Below are 21,533 nucleotides of genomic sequence, written 5' to 3'. Positions count from 1 at the left end.
CCTGGAATCATCCGAGGGTCTCCAAGGCAAGCACCCCAAGAGCCATGTGCTCCCCTATGTTCCACGGCCCCTTGTACGTGTGCAGTGTCTTGGGAGGACTCTGTCCAGAGAGGGGCCAGTAAGAGATCCAGGCAGCTCTCTCTGGGGCCAGAGCCCTGAGCACCTGTGTGACTTCCTCCCCCTGTGACGCTAGACCCCCAAGCTGTATGTCGTGACGGCAGAAAGTCCACCATCCTGGAGCCCCGGGTGTCTACCGGGAGCCAAGCCCCACCAGCCCGGGGACAAGAGTGAGCGATCAGGGTCCATTGTGTTCAGCCATGGAGGTCCGTGGGTGTCCCTTAAGCCGTGCTGCCCTGTACCACGCCAGCTGCTCACGGCGCACTCCGCGCTGAGGCAGGACCGGTTCCTTCATCATCCAGGAAAGGAACGGGAGGCCGAGAGGAGGAAAGCCACTCACCCGCAGCCACTCACCCCTCCCCAGTAACGGTGCGTGAGAAAAGCCATAGTCGCTGGCTCTCCAGCCCAAGAGAGAAAGGCAGTTGTGATAAATACATTTATTTCCCCAAAGTCCACCTGCCCGTCCAGCCCCACATCCAGAAAGGGAAGGTGGAAGGGAGTCAGCCAGAGGGCAGACGAGACAGCACTCACAGGTATGAATGGAGAGGGGGTGTCGGGGTCTCTGTCCGGGATGCCCCTTCCCCAGGAGCAGGGCCAGGGGTGCCGGGAGATGGCGGGGGGTCTTAGTAGACCACCTCATACACGGTGGCCTTCTTGTCCCCTGAGCCTGTCACAATGTACTTGTTATTTCCAGAGATGTCACAGCTCAGCACGGAGGATGATTCCTTGGACTGTGGGCAGGGACGGGGAGAGGGCGAGAAGGGGAAGGTGAGACGGGGCCCTGCACAATGTTCAGAGGGAAGAGGCAGGGCGACTGGGTAAGAGCCTGCCCGCAAGGATGAGCCGGGGCCAAGACGGGACACGGGACACAGGAGCCCATGGTGGGGCGCCAGGACTCTCCCAGTTGGGGGAAAGGAGGATGACACATGTTTCCGGAAGAAGGTCCACTAGAATTGAGCCTCTGGACAGGTGACAGTGCTCCTGGGAAGGGCAGGACCTCTGTGTTCTTGACCCCGAGAGGGATGGAACTGCAGCCCTGCCCCTTTGGAGGAAGCTCAGAGAGCGTGGGCAGTGGGCTTGAGGCCACACAGCACTGCAGAGGGCCAGCTAAAGCTCACGGCACAATGACCAGTGGCGCCAAACCTTCCCTGAAAGGGCCCAGCACGAAGTTCTCAGGCTGGTCCAGATCCATCTCTAGCCAGCAAGTCCAGAGGCCAAATCTGTGTCACATGATTCCCCTTTTGTTTTCCTGCCCTTAAAAAATGTAGAAGTCCCCCCATACCCACTAGGATGGCTGGGACCAAAAAAGACACACTAGTGTTGGTGAGGATGTGGACAGTTTTGAGCCTGCAAGTGCTACGTTTCCATCGACAGGTAGACAAACACTGCTAGGTCTGTCCCCACGCGGGAACACCGTCCAGCCTCAGGAAGGGAAGGACCCTGACCCCTGCCATCACGCGGAGGGACCCCGAGGACACGGGGCTCAATGAGAGTGGCCAGACCCAGAAGCTCTCGTCCCGCAGGACCCCACTCCCGGGAGGGCCCCAGAGGAGTCCCGTCCACACAGACCAGAGAGGAGAGGGTGGGAGGCAGGGCTGGGGCAGGGGTTGGGAGTCCGTGCTTCGTGGGGACAGAGTCTCCATGTGGGGGGATGGAAAATTCTGGAAACGGGTGGTGGGGGTGGCTGCAGGACGGTGCTTATGCACTTAGTGCCACTCAACAGTACACTTGAAATGGCTAAGATGGCAAATTTTACGTCTTAAAAAGTTAAGTACACAAATAATTAAAAACAAAAAAAAGAACCCAGGCTGCAGGCAGATACGGCCCACGGGCCAGTGCGCAGACCCTGCTTTAGTGCCTGCTGGCTGGGGTTGCCGTGGAAGGAGGGATGGGAGGACCCGGGGAAGTTCTCCGGTTTGCCCCCCCAGCGAGGCCACCCTGGGGCCCCAGGCGCGTGGCGACCTGCCCGGCGCTGCCTGCCCGCCCAGCGCCTGCCCGCCCGACGCTGTGCTACCTGGAAAATGCTGGCCCCATACGGCGTCCTCCAGGCGTTCAGCAGGTTGTCCTTCCCGGTGCTCACAAACCAGCGCCCTGGGGAAGGGAGGCGGGGCGTGTTGAAGACAAGGGGGGGGGGTTTGGCCGCTCCCTTTCTGGCACGGGAACACTGGGCCCCCCGGGGCTCCACCTGGCCTTTGAGCAGGGGTAGCCCCCAGGAGAGGGCGGCCAGATAAAATCTGGGATGTCCGGTTACGCTTAAATCTCCGGAAAAAAATCATAAATCGCTTTCAGTACAGATGCGCCGTATCTTACGATTTATTATTTATTTTTAGCGTATGTGTGTGTCCTGGGCAATCCTCAGGACTTACTTACACTAAAAATCATTTGGCTTTTTTTTTTTTTTTTTTCAAGTGTAAGTATATCTCACGCACAGTTTAGGATCTATTTGTGCGAACAAACAAGTGCGATACTTGGGAAAAACTTACACTAACAAATGATCTGCTAAGACTCAAATCCTACTGGCATCCTGCGTTTGGCCATGTGGGCTGTCTGTGGTGTGCTGGTGTTGGCAAGCCCGCCCCAGCGCCCTGGAGCCCTGCCCAAGCCCGAAGACCCACCGCAGGAGGCAAATTTGAGGGCGAGCACGCAGCTCTCGTGGAGGTGCAGCTGGTACTTCTCGGGCTTGCGGACGTGCAAAACCTCCACGTTGCTGCTCTCCATGCCCACGGCCAGCCAGTCCTGGTTGGGGCAGTGGCCCAGGGAGAAGATCTGGGGGGTGCAGAGGGAAGAGGGGAGATCAGAACCCCCTTCAGATGGTGGAGGACGCCCAGGAGGGGAGGGGAGAGGTCCAGTGCTCTCTCGCCGCAGCCCCGCACGGAGAGGCAGCTGGCCCAGGGCCTGGAACGCAGCAGGCAACTGCATGTCGAATCATTAATATTAATCAGAATTACACGGAACCCTGGGGCCTCACATCCATTATCCGCTCCGAACGCACAACAGCTCTGGGAGGGAGGGAAGCGGGGAGAGCATGAAGCCGGGTGAGGACAGTCGTCGTGTCCCCCCCGCCCCCCCGCGAGCAGATGGTGGAAGCAAGCTGAGACCCCAGCAAGATCAAGGTCATGGATCCGTAAAGGATCGGGGCCTTCGGACTCCCAGCTTGGAGCTCTCCCTGCCTGCCAACGCGTCCTCTGACTTTGATCTGAAAGAGCTCAGTGGCCTCACCCTGCCGTGCCCAAGGCCAAGTGAGGCACAGGAGAGTATAAGGCCCTGTTCCCCCCCAGAAACTTCTCAAAGTCTTACTGAGAGGACACTTGTGGGAAGAACCATAAACTGAGAGCAGAGAGAAGACTGGGAGGGCTTACAACTTCTTTCCTGGCCATATAGAAGTGTTCCTATATAAAGACAGGGGGCGGGGCACGTGGGTGGCTCAGTGGGTTAAGCCTTTGCCTTCAGCTCAGGTCCTCTCAGGGTCTTGGGATCGAATCCCACACCAGGCTCTCTGCTCAGGAGGGAGCCTGCTTCCCCCGCCTCTCTGCCTGCCTCTCTGCCTACTAGTGATCTCTCTCTCTCTCCGTCAAATAACTAACTAAAAGACAGGGGACCCCACGGGATGGGTGACACTCACCATGGGATCCCCAGAGAACCTCCCATCTAAGTCTCAGGGATGAGGGATGGATATGTCCCCCTGCACCCTGACTTCCTTATCAAAGCAACTTTCAAGCTGAAGAGAAGGTAGAACCAAAGGAGTTTGGGAGTTAGCTACCCCCAGTCTTCAAGGAAGGGGGTAAAATGGAGATGGGCTTTGAAGGATGAGTAGGAGCTCACCCATTTGGCAAAAGGAACAGGAACGCATGTCAGCTAGAGGGAACCAGCTGTCAGAAGAGAGGTCGAGGTGTGGCAGGGCATGCTGTGCCTGAGACTAGAGCGTGGAGGCCTTAAATGTCAGGCCAACGAGCTGATGCCCTGCCCCCAAGGCAGGGGGAGAGAGGATCTGGGTGACTCTGCTCAGCTCTGAGGAGCCCCCTGGTTCTGTTCGGCCCCTTCACCACATCGTTCAGCCTGGACGCCCACGATGCCATCAACAGAGACCTCTCTGCCCAACTCCCATTCAACCTCTACCTGTCCCCCCGATCAGTGGCTTCCCTATGGCGAGCCCCAGGGGTGGTCAGACACTCTTGGTAGGGCCAAGAGATTGAAGGCCAGGAGGAGAAAGGAAAGAATGGGGGAGTGGCTTGGCACAAGCATCTGGGAAAGCGATCTGAGGGTCTTAGTAGGCCCACAGCTTAAAAATCAATCAGTCCCTTTGTGCTTCCTTCTGTCCCTGGAGAATTTAGGGGGAAGGCCTGTGGATCTGTCCGGAGGACAGAGAGCAGGCCTTTGGTCCCACTCGGCCTGTGGAAATGAGTGCCTTGGGTGGGGAGGAGGGGTCTCCGGATTCCTGAAACTTCTATGACCCTCCCAGCCAACCCACTGCAGCACCTGGGAGCTGAAGTCGTGCTGCTGCAGCTGGCGGCCCTCCCGCAGGTCCCAGCAGCGCACCGTGTTGTCCAGACCCCCGGTCCAGAGCCGAGTGCCATAGTCAGAAATGTCGATGCAACTGGCGCCGTCGGTGTGGCCCTGGAACTGCCTGCAGGGAGAAGGGCCAGGGTCCTTCGAGGAGCTGGGCCCTCCCAGGCCACTCCTCTGCCCCCCACAGCGTACAAGCCAAGGCGGGTGTGTGTGTGTGGGGGGGGTCACGACGCCCACCTGACCATGGTCTGGTTCTGCAGGTCCCAGACCACGATGTTGCCGTCGCTGCAGCAGGAAAAGCAGACCTTGGCGTCGGGGCTGACCGCCAGGGCGTAGCAGGCGGGAGCCGAGGAAGTCAGCTCTGCCTTGATGCGCGGGGTGGGCGCCGCCAGGTCCCAGATGGACAAGGTGCTGGCCTCGCCTCCCACGATCAGACTCCGGCCGTCGGGCAGCAGCTTGCAGGAACGAATGTAGTTGTCCCGGTTCTGGGACGGAAGACAGGCGAGGGTGTAGGCCTGGCTCTCCCGCCCGGCTTTCTGGTGGCCCGCGCCAGGTCGGCTCTCCAAGGCTGCGGGTCCCGCCCCGGTCTGGCCCGCGAGCCCCGCCTCCGCCAGACGAGCCACGCCCCGTCTGACCCGCGAGCCCCGCCTCCGCCGGGCGAGCCACGCCCCGGTCCCCCGCAGACTCCCGGGCTCCGCCCCATCGGACAAGCCCCGCCCCCAGGCGGCGGGCCCCGCCCTCACCAGGCAGTCGAGCTGCGCCACCGGGGTCTTGGCGCCCGGCTGCCCCACGTCCCACACTTTGACGCAGCCCTTGCCGCCCGTGTACACGTGCTGCGTGGAGCCGCTGATGGTGACGGCGCAGACCACCTCGCCGTGCGCCAGCGTGTGCAGCTGCCGCGCGTGCCGCGGGATGCCCGCGCCCACCAGCGCGTCCGAGGGGAAGGGCACCGGCTGCATCTGCCCGTCGGCGGACACGTGGAAGGAGTAGGCCCTGCGCCTCAGGAGTAGGAGGACAGCCGTGACGCGGGGGAGCGGCCCGCCCGCCGCGCCCTCGCCCCCGCCTCCCTCCCCCTGCCCGGTGCCCCCGTGCGTTTGGGGAAGGAGCCCTGTGATCACCGGTGACCCAACAGCGCGGTACAAGAGAGGGGGAGTCCTAGCCCTCGCCCGGCGTCCCGCCTGGTGCAGAGTAAGTGCTGCGTAGAGGGGACCCAGGGAGATGCTGGAAGAGCTCCAGAGAATGGGACCCAGGGGTAGCCACCAGCCACAGGGGCCAATCAAATGTCAGTACATGTACAACTTCAGTTCCTCCATGGCAAAAGCCACAGGTGGCCGGCAGCGATGGCAATCACTGGACAGCTGTACGTCCAGAGCATTCCCACCGGGGCAGAAAGTTCTGGGTACTCAGGGCTGGTTCCATCTCTGGGTCCACGCACTGCAGGGTGGGCAGCCGTTACCCCCGGCCCCCACCCACTAGGGATCAGACGTGGGTGTGGCAACCACAAATATCACCAGAAGTGCCAAATGTCCTGGGCTGGGGCGAGGGCAGGGCAAAATCCCTCCCCTCCCGTTGAGAGAGTGGTCTCCATTTGGCTTGTTACACACCTCTCTCTCCAGAGAGCTGCTCAGAGACCTTCCGGAAAGGCAGCTGGGGAACCCCAGCCCCCACCCCACAATGGGGGCCCCGAGCCAATACTCACGGCTTTCCGCCAGGGATAGTGGGCAGGGAGGAGGAGATGGACGACCCTCGGAGATGCGGATGACACTCAAATGCCATCTGCCAAAATGCCAGAGGGGGTGTCACGGGTCAGGGAACTCCAGCCCACCTGTGCCTTCCCCCAAACTCACCTGCCATACTTCTCCGTTTATCAGAGGACCCCAATCTGTTCATGTGCCCCTCCCCAAAAGGCCAGAGATGCTCTGTCCTCCACCCACACTGCAGCTAGGAGAGTGGAGGCTTTCACTTGCGGGAACCCCAAAGTCTCTGCCCAGGGAATCCTAGAACCGCAGAGTCATAAGGACCCTGAATGGGACCCTCAGCCCTGTGGCTGGGGCTCTCTGCTCCTTACAAGGCAGCATACTCACTGTTGCCTCTGCCGGTTATAGGTGCTTCTCTGTATGAAGCTTGCGGGCTACTGAGACCCTCAGATCAGCTCCCCACATGCACACTGACTTGCTAAGCCAGATTCCCATCCCTTTTCCTATTCCCTTGTCTCTCCTTACGTAAGTGGTTTCTTGTCCTGGCCCCCAGCCCCTGCACCCTGCTGGTACCTCCTGGTGCCCCCACGCCAAGGACTCACCATGGGGGACCGTCCATACACTACAGAGCCGCTGACCTGGGGGGACAGGTGGAGGCTGACGTAGGAGCTGGGTACAGAGAGGTCCCCATTAAGGGCGCTGTGGGAGCTCAGGCTGAAGGACGTGGTGAAGGGACTAGACAGCGTGAGGGGGCTCCGCAGGGCTGAGCAAGAAGAGACAAAGGTCTTCAGACACCTCGGGCCCAGATCCCGCCTTCCACAGCCTTGGCTGGTCATTCGGGGCTGCTGTGCTCTGGTCCGGCATCCACCACAGCCTCTCATGTTTCCAGATGTTTGAGAATATATTGTTCCCTCTGGCTGACATGCTGTTCCCTTTCCTTCCTCAGCGGCTAAACTCCTACTCACCCTTCAGAACCTAGACCCAGGGGCGCCTGGGTGGCTCAGTTGTTAACCGTCTGCCTTTGGCTTAGGTCACAATCTCAGGGTCCTGGGATCCAGGAAGCCTGCTTCTCCCTCTCTCACTCCCCCTGCTTGTGTGCCCTCTCTCACTGTCTCTCTCTCTGTCAAATAAATAAATAGAATCTTTAAAAGAATTTTTTTTAAAAACCAACAACCGGGCGCCTGGGTGGCTCAGTGGGTTAAGCCGCTGCCTTCGGCTCAGGTCATGATCTCAGGGTCCTGGGATCGAGGCCCGCATCGGGCTCTCTGCTCAGCAGGGAGCCTGCCTCCCTCTCTCTCTTTCTCTGCCTGCCTCTCCATCTGCTTGTGATCTCTCTCTGTCAAATAAATAAATAAAATCTTTAAAAAAAATAAAAAAAAAATAAAAACCAACAACCTAGACCCAAGGTCCAACCATATCTCAAGAACATCACTGAGCCTCCTCACCCCACCCCTCACCTCTAACCTTGTCCACGCTGGTTCCCTCCCTCTACCCTAGCCACAATCACACAGGACGGCCAGTTTTGGGGTCTGGGTCTCCTTCCCCACCATCTAGGAGCATCTCGAGGGCAGGCTCCAGGGCCATAAGACAGAAAAGGGGAACACGGTCATCCCGACATTAACGATGGGGAACCTGAAGCTCAGAAAGGTTGAGCCACTTGCCCACGGTCACACAGCTGCTGAGTAGCCAAGGCTGGCCTCAACCCCAAGGCGGCCTGACTCCGAAGCCCATCTTGCCAGGGCTCACTAAGCTAAAGCTCTTGAGTAAATCACTTCCCCTCTAGGCGTCAGCTTCCCCACCTGTCAACTCAAGACCATAAGAAGAGAGAAGTCCAGAGGGAGTCAGTGTTGGGCTCAGAGGCATGGAAAGGGCCAAGGCCATGCCCGAGCTGGATTCAAACCTCCTGCTTCCCCCACTCCCTACCATTTTCTAGAACAACCCCCCCACCCCCGCCAGAAGAGACCTGTTTTGACATGCCCCAGCAGACGCTCACCAACACTGTCCGTGCAAGGCGCTGTCTTGGCGGCGAGCTGGCGGAGGTGCCCGGCTGAGCTGGGCCCGGGGGTGGATGCATCCTGGGGCGGGGAGGAGTCGCAGGACTTGGGGGCAGGAGTGCTGGCGGGAAGGTCATTCTGGGGAGAAAGGTCAGGACTGAGGACCCCCTGGCACCTGGCGCCTTGCAGCCCATGAAGGGGTGAGAAACTAGGTGAGAGGAGAGAGTGGGTATATCCCTGCTAGGCCAGGGCACCAAGCAGCGCCCCTCTGCGGTTTCAGGGGTGCGGGCCCCTCGGCTGGTCCCCTGAACACGGGGACAGGTGAGGGTCTGCACATGGGAGCACCAGGTGCACGTCTGAGCAGAAGGGGTGGGCATCTGCCCACACGGCTGCGCACAGGCCGGGGAGGGGAGCCGGCACCCGCTGCCAGGCTGTGCTCCTGTATAGTAAGATACCGAGTGAGGAGTGCGGGTGTAGACTGGCCTTGAGCAGGGGCACGCCTGCAGGGAGAGGGGGACAGGAAGTCAGGAGGTTTTCCCGTCCTCTGGGGACAAGGAATGGGAAACTCCCGGCGGGGGGGGTGGGGCAGATGAGCTCCCGGATGAAGGACCAGCACTCAGTACAGGTGCCCGGCCCCCCACCTGCTCCCAAGGGTCCAAGGGTCAGGGTGTGCCTCCTCCCACCCCACCCCACCCCCACCCCGCCCCGCAGCTGTCTCTCTGGAGGGGAAGCTGGCCTTCAGGAACCAGCTCCCCCCTCCGCCCTCTTTCTGCTGCACCTCCTTGGCCTTTCAAGAACTTCCCATCCTTGTCCCCTCTTTCCACTAGACAATCCCACATTTTGTGCCCGCCACAGGCGCACACCCACGATGGGGTGTGGGTGGTGACCACGTGGGACAGGGAGGCCTTGGGGGGGCGCGCTTATCCCGGAGAACAGAGCTGCCCCTCCCCCTCTGGTCTCCTGGAGTGGAGGAGGTCACCGAAGATGCCTCGGGAGCCCCAGCCTCTGCGGTTGCCATAGTAACCTGCTGGGAGGGGAGGCCTAGAAACCGACACACTGTCTGGGTAAGTGCAGGGCAGGGGTCTGGGAAAGATTTGGGGGAGGGACGGGGTGGGACAAACGGACCCCAACTGAGAACGTTGGGGGGGAGCTCTTTGTGGAGGGGGGGTCCTATAGCTGGCACTAACAAGATTGTTCCCATAGTAATCCTCTTGTCTCTGGGGACAGGGACCTGGCAGCTCAGGTGGGGCTGGTGTGTCTCCAGCGCCTGGCAAAGACTTTAACACTTGGGGGCCTGGAGTGGCCCTCGAGAGAGCCTCCCTCCTCCAGCTCCCTGTGTTCATATCCAGGGGGCTTTCTAGTTCTTGCGAGAGATGCCTGGCTTCTCTACAAGACGGTGAGTGGTCTCTTCCTACCCACAGCGCCAGTCCACTTGGGAAAGACACTCAGATAGAGGAGAGGCGGTGTTTCAGAAGGTGGCAAAGAATCTGAGCCAGGCTGCTTTCTGTCCACTCCATATCCAGCATGGTGGCATCTGTTTCCAGGTCCCCAGGATGAACAAAGTGAGTTTCAAGGCCTCCCCTGGTCCTTACCAGGACATGCTCCTTGGCTCTGGGGAGTGGGGAGCCGAGGCTGGAGGCCAAGGACGCTGGACTGTCCACGACGTCCCGACGGGCAGGGACGCACATGGGTGCCTTTCCACATGGGGTGGTAGCTGGGCTGGGGGGCTCCGAGGATTGGTCCTGGGTTCGACAAGGTGACGTTAAGTGGAGATGAAGTGGGTGAAGGAGGAGAGCCCCTCTCTATACCCCTCCCAGACCCCATCCCACACTCCAGACTGGGCATCTGCGGTCCACCTTGAGAGGATTATGATCCCCCTGGCTCCATGCCTTACTTTACTCATCTGTAAAATGGGACTGATAGTCCCAGCCCATAAGCACACAGAGCCGCGGCTACGGCAGGACTTGCTTTTGCCACCTGCCTCGAACAGATGGGGAAAGGGAGACCATGGGGGGGCACACTCCCCAGTCACACAGTGAGCCAGGGCTTAAAGTCACTTCTGCTGCCCATCCCCAGGGTCCTCCGGGCCTCAGTTTCCCCACCTGCACTATGGAGAGGAGGTCGGCCTGAGGTGTCCCCCTATCTCCTACTCCCCTTCTCCCATGCCACCCTCATCCCAGCCATCCACGGGGGGATGGGGGCAGGACCCCTCCTTCCCCCTGGGCCCCCCAGCACTCAGGAAAACCTACTGCTCGCTGTGCCCCGACCTCCGAGTCCCGGAAGTCAGAGGTCGGACCCCGACTCACCTCGTCCACCACCAGGTTGTAGTCACTCTTGTCTTCATCGCTCTCCTGGGGGGATACGGGGCGGAGGGGAGCTTACCCTGGCTGTGCCCCTGCCTCCATGGCCTCTGACTCATTCTCAGGGGCGGGGGTGTGCACAGGGCCAGCCCCGTCTGATCAGGAGTCCAGGGCTTCAGAGGCCCATTGGCTTGGTTTAGAAAGAAGGCTGCCATTTGCCCAGGTGCAGCGGGGAGGTGGGAGGGAGGGGAAGGGGGGGGTCCCTCGTGGAGAAAAACGAGGGGGATGGAGCTGGGGGGCCCTGAGCGCCCCCCCCAGCCCTCCCTGGGTCTGTTTCCTGCTCGCACAGGGAGGGGAAAGCCAGAGACCAGGACTCATCCAGACCTGTCAGGATGGTCTGTCTTGTCTACCCATCCGCCAGAGACCTCACCCCTCCTTTCTCCTGGCCTTCAGCCTTGCCCTCTCCAGGAAGTCCTCCAAGCTTGCCCCGGAGGGAATTTCTTAACACCTGTCCCCACAATTATTCTACCTCCTTCTGCGGCTGCTCCCCACCGCCCTTGGGAGAAACAGTGCTGTCTGGGGTCACCCTCTGGTCTAGCTGAGAAGCAAGGGAAGACCAAAGCCTGTCGGAAGGCCGCATCTTCCCAGCAGCGGGGTGTTTCTTTAACCGCCCCGCCCAACCACCCCCAGTTCTCTTCTTTAAGACAGAAGGAGTTGCTGACACATAGAACAAGCTGTTATGATGGTTGAAGACCAAAGGCAGCTCTGGCCGAGACTGGGCCTGACAGGCGGCTGGGACCAGGGTGAGGCTGTCCCTACAGATGGGATAAGTGTCTCCTTGCCAGCCGCAGTCCCAGCCCCCACATTTCAGCAGGGGCCCTGGGTGCTAGAGGCAGAAAGTACAGGTGCAGTGCTCCTCCAGTGAGGGAGGGGGTCTGGGCCCGGGACAGCCCCCTGAAGCAAAGAGCACTCTGGGCCTCACAGAGAGGCAGGGGGAGGGGGAATTGTAGACAGGCTGGGCCAAAGCCAGGAGGTGGGAAAACGGATGCCCAGTCCCGATGCCCGGTCCCGAGGCTACAGAGACACAGCAACCAGAGCTGGGCTTCCCTGGCCCCACAGGGCTTCCCCGGCAATGGGGAGCTATGGAAGGCTGCAGAGTGAGAGTCGTGGCCAGAGCTGGGCTCTGGGAGGCTCTAAGGAGCCAGACTGAGGGCCCACCCCAGTCTTCTGCTTGCCCCCCACTTACATAAGGTCCTGATAGATCCTTGTCCTCAGGTCGCTGCTTCCCACTGTCCCCTGGGCCACCCGGTCGCTCCTCTTCCACCACACTCTCAGGGGGTGAGGGGGACGCGCTCTGCAGAGAGATGAGAGCTGGATGGGACGAAGGGTCAGTCTCCTGGGGCCCCAGACTCCATCCTGGCTGAGCCAAAACTGGGGGTCCCCAACACTGTTATGAGGATCTGTGCCTCAAGCTTCCCCGTCTGGGAAATGGGACCTTCCAAGGCTGGACTCGATGTTAAGCCCTTGACTTAGAGAAAGGCCAAGGCCACGGCCACGTGCCGTGCTTGCTTTATTTCAGTGACACATGTGGCCAGCTTTCCACGTTGCCACGTCTCAACTTTCTTTCTTTCTTTTAAAGATTTTATTTATTTATTTGACAGAGAGAGAGAGAGATAGTGAGAGAAGGAACACAAGCAGGGGGAGTGGGAGAGGGAGAAGCAGGCTTCCCCAAAGCAAGCTTGTGGGCAAGTGATCGTTAATCCCATGGTACAGACAGGGAAACTGAGCCTAAGGGAAGACAGGGCTGTAGAGTGAATTAGGGGCCGAGACAGGACTCAAAGCCAGCCCACACACGCCAACAATACGATCTCTGATAATAAAGAAATAAATCTCAAATAAATATTATGTTAAAAGAAAGAAAGAGAGAAAGAGGGCAGCCTGGGTGGCTCACGCATTGAGGGTCCACCTGGGGCTCAGGTCATGATTCCAGGGTCCTGGTATCAAGCCCCGCGTCAGGCTCCCTGCTCGGCGGGACCTAAGCCAGCGCCCGGCCCGCCGCGAGTGCCCCCCGGGCTCTCTGGAGGACCAGCCCGTGTGTGTGCGGACACAGAAACCCACATTGCACACCAGGGTCTCTCGCCTCGGCCTTGTGGGGCCGCCACCGGCATGCTGGGGGGCTGAGTAGCATCTCGCCCCCCCATCCCCTTGATGCCTGGTGCTCCCCCAGTCGCTAGAGCCACAGATGTCCCCACACAGGGCCTGGTGTCCCCAGGGGCATAATGTCTCATCTGACATCCCCTCTTTCCTGTGGGGCACACCTGACACCGGGGAGAAGCAGCCCTTCAAATTGAGGACAGGAGTCGTTTTAGGAAAGGGGACTTGGATGGGGGGGCCGGGGAAGAGCCACGGTCCCTTTCCTGGGTTGGACAGCATCCCCCACAGTTACGTGTCCAGCCAGAAGCTCGAGATGGGGCCTAATCTGAAAACAGGGTCTTTGCAGAAGTGATTGGTTCCTGTGATGTCCACTGCACGCTATCGCCGTGAGAGAGGGAGGCCTGGTCTCCGGCACATTCTGTCAAACAAGCAGGACCCCCGAGGCACACACTGCTACCTCCTGTCTTGGACTTGAACATGTGCGAACATGCGTTTTACATGTAACAGAGAGAGGGACAGACGCCCATCTCCGGGCGCAGCCGAGTCGGAGCGTCCCCACCGCGGTTCTCCAGATCTGGGCCTCCAGCTCCGCTTCTGTGAAATGGGACCGTCGGAGGGCGGACTCAAGGCGGTCGCGGGCACCACGGATGGTGGTGCCTGCCGGGCGCGGGCGCAAGCTGGGACAAGCTCTGTGAGCAAAATGCGTTTGGATCTTGGAGCTTCGGCACCACGAAAAGACCGTGACCTGCGCCGGCAATAACTGGTGCGCGCGACGGCTGAGACAGCCTGGACACGTTAAGCGGAACAGACTCCGAGTTCACAGCCTCTGCCTTTTTTAAACCGGGCTCCTGGAAAACCCGCAAGCGCAAACTCGGACGCAACTGCGTAGACGCGCCGGGCGCACGCGCACCAGAACAGCTCCGGCCGACAGGAATCGTGGTTTCCTACACCGGATGCTGCGTTTTATGCGAGACTGCACCGTGGGGGGCGCCGGGCCAAGCGACTTTTCTCTGCAACCTCCTGTGCATTTATAATTGTTCCAAAATGAAACAGTTTTTTTAAAAAAATGCCACACAGGGCTCCCAGGCTCTACCGGGCAGCAGTCTGGCAGCTACTGCTGCAGGTAGGATGGACACACGACCGGACGGAAGGCTGCAGGGAATGCCGCCGCTGGCCCGCATTCGAGTATTCATTGCAAAAAAAGACTCGAGCTAGAAAACTTTCGATCCGTAACACTCTCGCCTGAGGGGCACCTCCCACAACCACGAGGCTCCCGGGGGCCCAGCTGAAAGACCCGACGTGGGTCCGCTTCTGAGCACCCCATCAGCTCAGAACCACCAGCTTCAGCCACGTGCCAGTACAAAGCAAAGATCACCCAAGCTCCCCGCGGCCCTCAACTTACCCTGCTCGGGGCTCTCTCCACTGGCAGGTTGCAGGAGAGGCAAAGAGAGAGAAGAGAAGACGAGGGTTTCATAACCCATGGTGCCAGAGGGCACACCCCTCCAGAGCTTCTAGAGCCTTCTCCCCAGCTTAGAACCTCCCTTCTCTTTCCAACACCCTGGCAAAGGAGTGGGTTGTCCCTCCCCCCCAGCCATCCAGATAGATGCCCAGAGACGGGCGGGAACTCGCCCAAGAACACGCAGCTGCTGGGGAGTCAAGTTGACCCCCAGGGCCCTACAGGCCCTATCATTCACTCCCTCACGCTTCGGTGAGTCTGGTGCTCTGGACAGGGTGGCCTGCCAGTCCTCCTCCCCACCCTTGTCCCCCAGCCCCTGCCACTCTGTGCTGCCCGCTTACCTCTGGGTCCCTCGGCCTCCCCACCTGCCCGGTCTTCCTTGGCGGCCGCAGCCAGCTGAGCCTGGGCGGCCAGTGCTCCGGACAGGGCCAGCAGCCCCGTGGTGCTGCTGCCCACCAGGCCAGCAGGGCGAGGGGTGAGGGGCACAGGGGGAGCATGGTGGGACAGTGGCTGGAGCTGCTGCTGCTGGAGAGAGGAGGGGTGGGCCAGGGCCAGGCCGCAGCCCAGCAGTGCCGCTGGCCTCAGGGGCAGCCCAGAGCCCACACAGAGTCTGTGCCCCAGAGTCTCCGGGGAGGCCAGAGCCCAGGCCGGTTGCCCACCCGGCACCCCCAGCTTGAGCACCTACTGGGTGCCAGGGCCCCGGGGGTGGGGTGTCCCCAGGGCAGGGGAAGGGCAGGGGGGACTCACCCCGATGAGGCTGTTCAGCTCCCCCACAGTCACCTGCTTGGCCCGCTCCACGGCCTGTAGCACCTGCTGCTGATGCTGGGAGGTGGGGGTACCGGGAAGGGTGTGCTCGGGCTCCCCATCTGCTGACTGCCCCCGGCCTCCCAGGCAGAGCCCTCTGACCCCCAGCACCCCTGCTTGCCCCCATCCTTGTCCCCAGCACTTGGTGTCTCTCTCCCCTCTCTCCCCTTTTCCATTTTAAGTTGTGAGTCAAACACAGAGACAAAGAAACAAAGCATGTACGGGGCAGTGAAAACCAGTCAGCGTTAAGTCAGGGCCGAAGGATCAGGACGTCCCTGGGCACTGTGGACGCGGGGTCGTTCTCTGGGGGGCGTCCCGGGCGCTGCGGGGGGCCGAGCAGCATCCCGACCCCCCGCCCACTCCATACCCATGTCCCAGACACTGCCCAGCATGCCCTGGGGCAGCCGCTCCCCCCCCCTCCAGCAAGGAACCAGGGTCTAAATCAGCACCAGCTGAAGGACCCGGGTCAAAGAGAAGAAACGGGCAGCCCCGAGAGCCCCCGGTGCCTCTGCCCATCCTGTCGTCCTTCTTCCTGCCTCTCCCTACCTGGAGCAATGACAAACGGTGCCCGACCTGCGTTGCTGGGTAAGGGAGCCACCGGCCACACGTGGCCACTGAGCACTGGAAATGTGGCCAGTGCAAGTGAAGAACGAAATGTTTCATTTAATTTAATACAAACGTCCACAGAAACTTAATATATTGAAATCGAAATACAGATGAATGTATAACGAGGGCCCACACGTGGCTGGCAGCTCCCATGGGAACACACGACATACGGCTGTTTATGCACACTCCTGAGGCCGGGGACTTGCGTTGTCCCCACCGAGGACCTGTCAGAGGCTACCAGGAAGCTGCTGTGTGTGGCACACCCGTGTGCAAGTGTGCCTAGGCCGAGGGTTGGTAAACTTTCTCTGTAAAGAGTCCCAGACTAGGTACTTTCAGCATTGCAAGCCTGTCACAGATTTTCTATCTGCCATTTGATGGGGAACGCTGCCCCAGAGATCGCGTACATGAGTGGGCATGACGGTGTACCAATAAAACTTTATTTACAAAACAGACAGAGGGTGGGATTTGGCCCTCGGACTACGGTTTGCTGACTCCTGGCCTAGAATGGAGTTGCCAGAGCACACGTGTGTGTCTTTATTCATTTCCTAGTCTTTTCATCCTCCTTTCTTCCCATGTTGCCGTTCTCACACAGCCATCTTGTCCCTACCCTTGCCCTCAGACATCATCTCTACAGTTTCAGTCTAGCCAGGATATCCCTCCATCCCAAGCTTTCAGAAAAATCTCAGATTCAGTGGGGTCCAAAGCGAGATAAACATCTGTTCCCCATCACAACGAGGGTCCCCCCAGTTATCCCTCCTGCAGTAGAACCTGCCCTCACACCTCTTACGGAGAGAATGCTCCAGACAGAAGCAGGGACAGCTGGTGCAAAGGTCCTAAGGCTGGCAGGTACTTGAATTGTTACAAGGACTAACATTTTTTTTAAGATTCAGGGAGGTATTCATACTGCTTTATTACGTCACCTGCCATGGCTCTATCTTTTTAAAATTATTATTGTGGTTATGGATATTTAAGAGTCGTCACTGTCACTGTCACCATCTCTAAGGCCACAGCTCAGCGGCATGAAGCAGACTCACACTGTCCTGCGACCACCCCCACCCTCCATCTCCAGAACTTTCCACCTCCCCAAATGGAGACTCTGTCCCCCCAAAACACTGACTCCCCATCTCCTCCCTCAGTTCCGGCTCCCACCCTCTCCTCTCTGTCTCTATGGACCATGGGTCTCCTCCAGGGACTTCCTGGGGGAGGAAGTGGACAGCATTTGTCCTTTGGTGACGAGCTGCTTTCACTGAGCACACAGAAGGGCTAACTTTTTACTGGGTGCTTACTTAACTATCACCCTGCTGTGTGTTCATTTGTCTAAACATCTCCACAAAGGCACAGACACAGCAGGCAGCCAAGGGCACACAGCCAGGACTAGGACCCAGGAGGCCTGGCGGCAGGGCTGGAACCCCAGTCCTCACCCTCAGCCACCAGCCCCCTTGGTCCCTGAAGCCCCCTGCTCCAGCCCAGTGCCCCCCTCCCCCCGGGCCACCCAGTGGAACCAGTGCCCACCACTCTGAGCCAGCCGCCCTCCTCCAAGCCTCCAGCTCCCCTCTGCCCCAGCAGGGCCCACTCACCTCCTGGGTCAGGAAGGGGATAATCTGAGCACAGATACCACTGAGGCGTTTCACGATCTCAGCCTGGCAGGAAACAGTGGGGAGCAAGCTTGGAGGGGCGACCCTCCGTCCAGACCCTCCACTCCAGACATAAGAAGTCTCAGTAGAGCCAGGAGGTCAGGGGCCGTCACCAGCAGGTGCAAACGGGGGACGCTGCAGCCGGAGAGGCAGAGGCTCGGAGCAGCCCAAGGGGCTGCTAAGGAAGCAAGCAGTCTACTGAGCAGATGCCCAGGGCAGCCGTGAGCCGGAAGGCGGGGACAGATCCACCAGCCGCCAGACTCAATCAACAGATTCCCGGGAAGCAGCCACACAGCCGCCCCACTCAGAGGGGCCTGGGGGTCATCATGAACAAAGGAGTGGCCCTCCCAGGCCGTCTCCCCTGGGCACAGGCTCTCTCTGGGTCTCCTCTGCAACCTGGGGCCACAACCAGGCAGAGACCCCCAGCGCACCCCCCTCCGGGAAGGGGCTTTGTGGGGGTGGGTTCATAAGAAGAAATCCGTCTTTCGCTCCTTGTCCCCAGGTCCTGGCAAAGAGCCCCTAAAACTCTTGGGATTTCTGTGATGGGTAAGGGACCTGGTAGGGGAGGGCGTCATTTGCAGCTCTCAGTAACCCCCTTTCAGCCATACCTGCTTTTATTAGAGGGATGGAGTTAATCACCAGCGGCCGAGGATTCAGGCCTATGCAGTGAGACCGCCATAAAAACCCCTAACAGAGTTGGTGGAGAGCTTTGGTGGGTCCAAGTATGGAGGTGCTGGGAGAGGGACGCCCCCAGAGAGGCCACGGACGCTGTGCGACCCGTGCCTGGCCTCTGCCCTCTTCCGTCTGGCTGTTTCTGAGCTCCGTCCTGTCTAATAAGTGGGTAACCTAGTAAGTCAACTGTTTTCCTGAGTTCTGTGGACTGTTTGGGCAAATGATTGAGCCCAAGGTGGGAATTATGGGAACCCTCAATTTACATAGAGTTGGGTGGTCAGAAGTTTGGGCCAGAGACCCAGACTTTTGCTTGGTATCTGAAACAGGCCAGGCCAGTGGGACTGAGCCCTGAAGCTGGGGTCTGGGCTGACCAGGCACACAGGGTCCAAATCAGGCTGGACATCTGCTGGTGTGGGAGCTGGAGAACTGATCGGTATGCAGAAACCCACGTGTTTGGTGTTAGAATAGGGAGTGGAGTGGAGACAATGCTGTTTTACTTGTAGGTTTCACTGGAGACTGGGTCTGGGCCAGGGGTACCAAACAGAGAGAAGTGGGGTGGGGAAGGGGACAGGTATAGCACATTGAGCTGTGTGTGGGGTCAGCTTTGCTTGTGCTTGGGTTGGAGGGGTGCTGGACTGGGTTTGAGTTCCCACTGGGAGGGCAGAGACTGGGCCCTAGCACCTGACCACTACCCGGGGCCCTGTAAGGAGGTCTATTTCATGGACCCATGGGACCACAACCTACTCCTGCCAGATCACCCCTCTCCAGCCCACACCAGGGCCAACAGAGCCCATATATACCCAGAAAGGCACCCCCCAGGCAGCCCACACTCTCAGCCCACCCACTCCCCTTCCCACCCACTCAGAAGCCACCTTGTTTTAGGCTCTACCCATCATTCTCATATCCTAAGGGACAGAATCTAAGAGTCCATCAACCTCCCAATCTTTCAGGGCCCCTCTTATCTTTCAGAGAAACTTGAGGTCAACGTCAGGTTCTTGGGGTTAATCTTTTCTTTTCTTTTTTTTTTTTTTAAGGAGGCTCTGTGCTGGGTGTGGAGCCCAACGTGGGGCTTGAACTCAAGACCCTAAGATAAGGTCTGAGCCGAGAATCAAAGAGTCGGATGCTTAATCGACTGAACCATGCGGGCGCCCCATCTCAGAGTTGATCTTGAACAGCTGGAGTCCACTTCAGGACCTCCTGGTCTAACTTAGAACCTTGAATCCCACGCAGAAACTGACAAGAATCTCAGAACCTCAGAGCATTTGGGCCCTTGTCACACCCTTCAAAGCACCAACAGAAGCTTGAGGTCCACCTCAGACCATCAGGATCTATCTCCAAACATCAGACTCCCTGAGCTGAAAGGGACCTTCAAGACCCTTGCCCTTCCTACTGGACACTCTGACCCCCTAACACAGTTACCTGCTTGTGCATTTCAATGTTGAGCCCGTAGGACATCTCATAGTACTGCAAAGGAAAAGCCAGTTGGGAATGTCTACTAGGCCAGTCCAATGCTGGGTCTTCCAGGAGTCCCCAGGCTGGGGAATCAAAGAAGGGCACAGAGCCTCCCAGCCCCATGGGAGCCCAGAAGGGAAGACCAGGGGAGGAAGCAGGGAGGGGGACAGGAGGGGGTGCCCAGAGACCCTGGCCCCTCAAAGATGCCCATGGAGAGAGAGGACATCCTTGTCTCATTGTTTGTAGGAGTTGGGAAGGCAGGCATAAAGGCAGCCTGGAATCCCAACCAGCCCCATTCATAGACCGGGAAAATGAGGCCGGCAGTGGCAGTGTGAGCTGCATTCACACCCCTCCCGCTTTTACTCACAGCTGAGCACCCCCCCCCCCAATGCCCAGTCCTGGCAATGATGAACCCCTCACCATGACATAATGTCGCTGCATTTCTGTCTTCTCACTGGCCAGCTTCTCACATTCCAGCTTGAGGCTGGGAAGGAGATGGGGCATGGGGTCCCACTGGGCCCTGCCTCTGTCCACCCTACCCCCACCCCACCCCACCCTGTGAAGGACACAGGGACACCCCCTCTGGGCCACTTTCCAAAGTGATGGGTTTGGCTCTTTCCCCTCTCCCCACTTCCCTATCGTCGCCCCACCTCCTGGTCCCAGTCCCTTCCCGCCCCTTCTCAGGCTCAAAGTGTCCCAGTACTGAGTGTCCCCAGGCACCTCACCTGCCTTCCACCCGGAAGCCGTCCCTCCCTCCTGGGGGGGCGTCCCTCCTCCCGGCTCCCTGGAGGCCCCGCCCCCGCCTGGCAGCGCCCCCGGGGGCCCCCAGAGGCCCGCCCTTCTCCCCGGGGCTCCCAGGTGAGCTCCCAGGTGAGCTCCCGGGTCCCCCGGGGCGGGGCGCCCCCCCCCCCCCTCACCTGTGGTACTGAGCCTGAAGAAACTGAAATTCCTCTTTGATGCGGTCGCAGATCTCCAAGATCGAGAACTTGAACGGCTGGCCGGACTGAAGCGGGGTCTGGGGGGCACGTTGGGGTCTGAGCTCCCGGGCGCCCGCGCCCCCGCCCGGCGAAGCCCGGGCCCCCCACTCACCGGGTGCCTCCCCTGGGGGTACATCCTGCCGATCCGAAGGCCCCCAGCGCCGCCGGGGCCCGACGATCCCGAGGGGGGTTGGTGGGGGGGTGGCGAGGAGGCGGCGGGGTCGGGGTGGGGTAGAGCCCGGGGCCGCCCGGAGAAAGGAGGGGGCGCGGCGGCGCGGGGCCGGGACCCCGGAGCGCCCGCGCCCCCCCCGAGCGCGCGCGGGGGGCGGGGACGCGAGGGGCGCGGGCCGGGCGGGGGGCGCACGGGGCCGGCGCGGAAGGTCGCGCGAGCCGCGGCCGGGTGTCGGCGGAGGCGCGGGCGGCGGGCCCCGCGCGGAGCCGCCTCCCTCCGGCGGGGCTCGGCCGGGAGCCGCGGGCAGAGCCGCCTTAAGGTGGCGCCGCCGCCCCCGGCCCGCCCACCCGGCCCGCCCGCTGCGCCCCCGCCGCCTCCGGCTGGCGCCCCCGGGAACCCATCCCGCCCCTCCACCCGGGCCGGTGCCCGGTGGGGAAACTGAGGCTCGCGCCCGGCTCCCCATCCCCCGTCGCCGCCCCCTCCCTCCCGAAAAGGGCCCCAAAGAGAGAGCCGAGGAAGCGTAGAAATACCTGGGGGCCCGCTGTGGGGAGCAGCGTGATGGGGTGGGGACAGCTAGGGTCAGAAATGGCCTTTCTGAGGGAGCGGGCTAAGACCTGAAGATCCGGGGGAGGCCTGGAAACCTGCCTCCCAGGGGACCGGGAGGAGCCGGGTGCGGACACCTGAGGAGGCTCCAGAGCCCTAGCCCCCTCGGGGTCTCAGTATTCTCATCTGTACAATGGCAGAGACGGGGCCCATTTTTAAACGAGATGGTACCTGAGCAGCCCTCAGCCTGGCCCCGCACAGAGCAAACTCCCAGAGACTGGACTTGGTGCTCCCCTTGCCACCAGCAGAGGACTGGGCTGTCTCCCCTCTTGGACTGTGAGCTCCTAGAAAGCAGAGTTCCCGTTGACAATGGCCAACTGAACGCCTGCCATCAGACTGAGGCCAGGACTCTGCTCCCACCTTAGACCACTGACGTCCACGGAGCGTTT

The 21,533-nt window shown here is 60.3% G+C and overlaps 1 protein-coding gene across 3 annotated transcripts; it reads right to left on the bottom strand.

Annotated features, from left to right (window-relative positions):
* Positions 1 to 540: 540 nt before the first annotated feature.
* On the bottom strand, positions 541 to 20,691 carry TLE2 (TLE family member 2, transcriptional corepressor). 3 transcript variants are annotated; one of them, XM_047706671.1, is made up of 20 exons: positions 20,482 to 20,691; positions 20,310 to 20,407; positions 19,813 to 19,876; positions 19,360 to 19,404; positions 17,212 to 17,274; positions 14,972 to 15,046; positions 14,566 to 14,749; positions 14,171 to 14,190; positions 11,861 to 11,968; positions 10,621 to 10,665; positions 9,907 to 10,056; positions 8,314 to 8,452; positions 6,959 to 7,083; positions 6,323 to 6,399; positions 5,367 to 5,616; positions 4,861 to 5,108; positions 4,594 to 4,741; positions 2,733 to 2,883; positions 2,132 to 2,208; positions 541 to 848 (listed from the first exon to the last, which is right to left on the bottom strand). In XM_047706671.1, the coding sequence occupies exons 1-20, from the start codon at positions 20,503 to 20,505 to the stop codon at positions 741 to 743; spliced, it is 2,199 nt and encodes a 732-aa protein (XP_047562627.1). In that variant the 5' UTR covers positions 20,506 to 20,691; the 3' UTR covers positions 541 to 740. The 3 variants fall into 3 exon arrangements, with proteins under 3 accessions (XP_047562627.1, XP_047562611.1, XP_047562619.1); XM_047706655.1 differs by having other exon boundaries at positions 6,923 to 7,083; positions 20,482 to 20,690; XM_047706663.1 differs by having other exon boundaries at positions 6,923 to 7,083; positions 14,566 to 14,746; positions 20,482 to 20,689.
* Positions 20,692 to 21,533: the final 842 nt, after the last annotated feature.

Source organism: Lutra lutra, chromosome 1 (assembly GCF_902655055.1).
Source record: "Lutra lutra chromosome 1, mLutLut1.2, whole genome shotgun sequence".
NCBI classification, from domain to species: domain Eukaryota; kingdom Metazoa; phylum Chordata; class Mammalia; order Carnivora; family Mustelidae; genus Lutra; species Lutra lutra.
The sequence above is the reverse complement of the archived record's forward strand: the minus strand, read 5'-3'. Positions and strand labels throughout refer to the sequence as shown.

What these genes read in the sequence shown, in the direction of transcription:
- TLE2 (XM_047706655.1), bottom strand. Translation starts at nt 20,505, where the DNA reads ATGTACCCCCAGGGGAGGCACCCG. An exon ending in GAGCCAAGGAGCATGTCCTG is followed by an intron (nt 8,453 to 9,906) that starts GTAAGGACCAGG and finishes CTTTCTCCCCAG; the next exon opens with AATGACCTTCCCGCCAGCAC. An exon ending in ATGGGGCCAGCATTTTCCAG is followed by an intron (nt 849 to 2,131) that starts GTAGCACAGCGT and finishes CCCTGCCCACAG; the next exon opens with TCCAAGGAATCATCCTCCGT.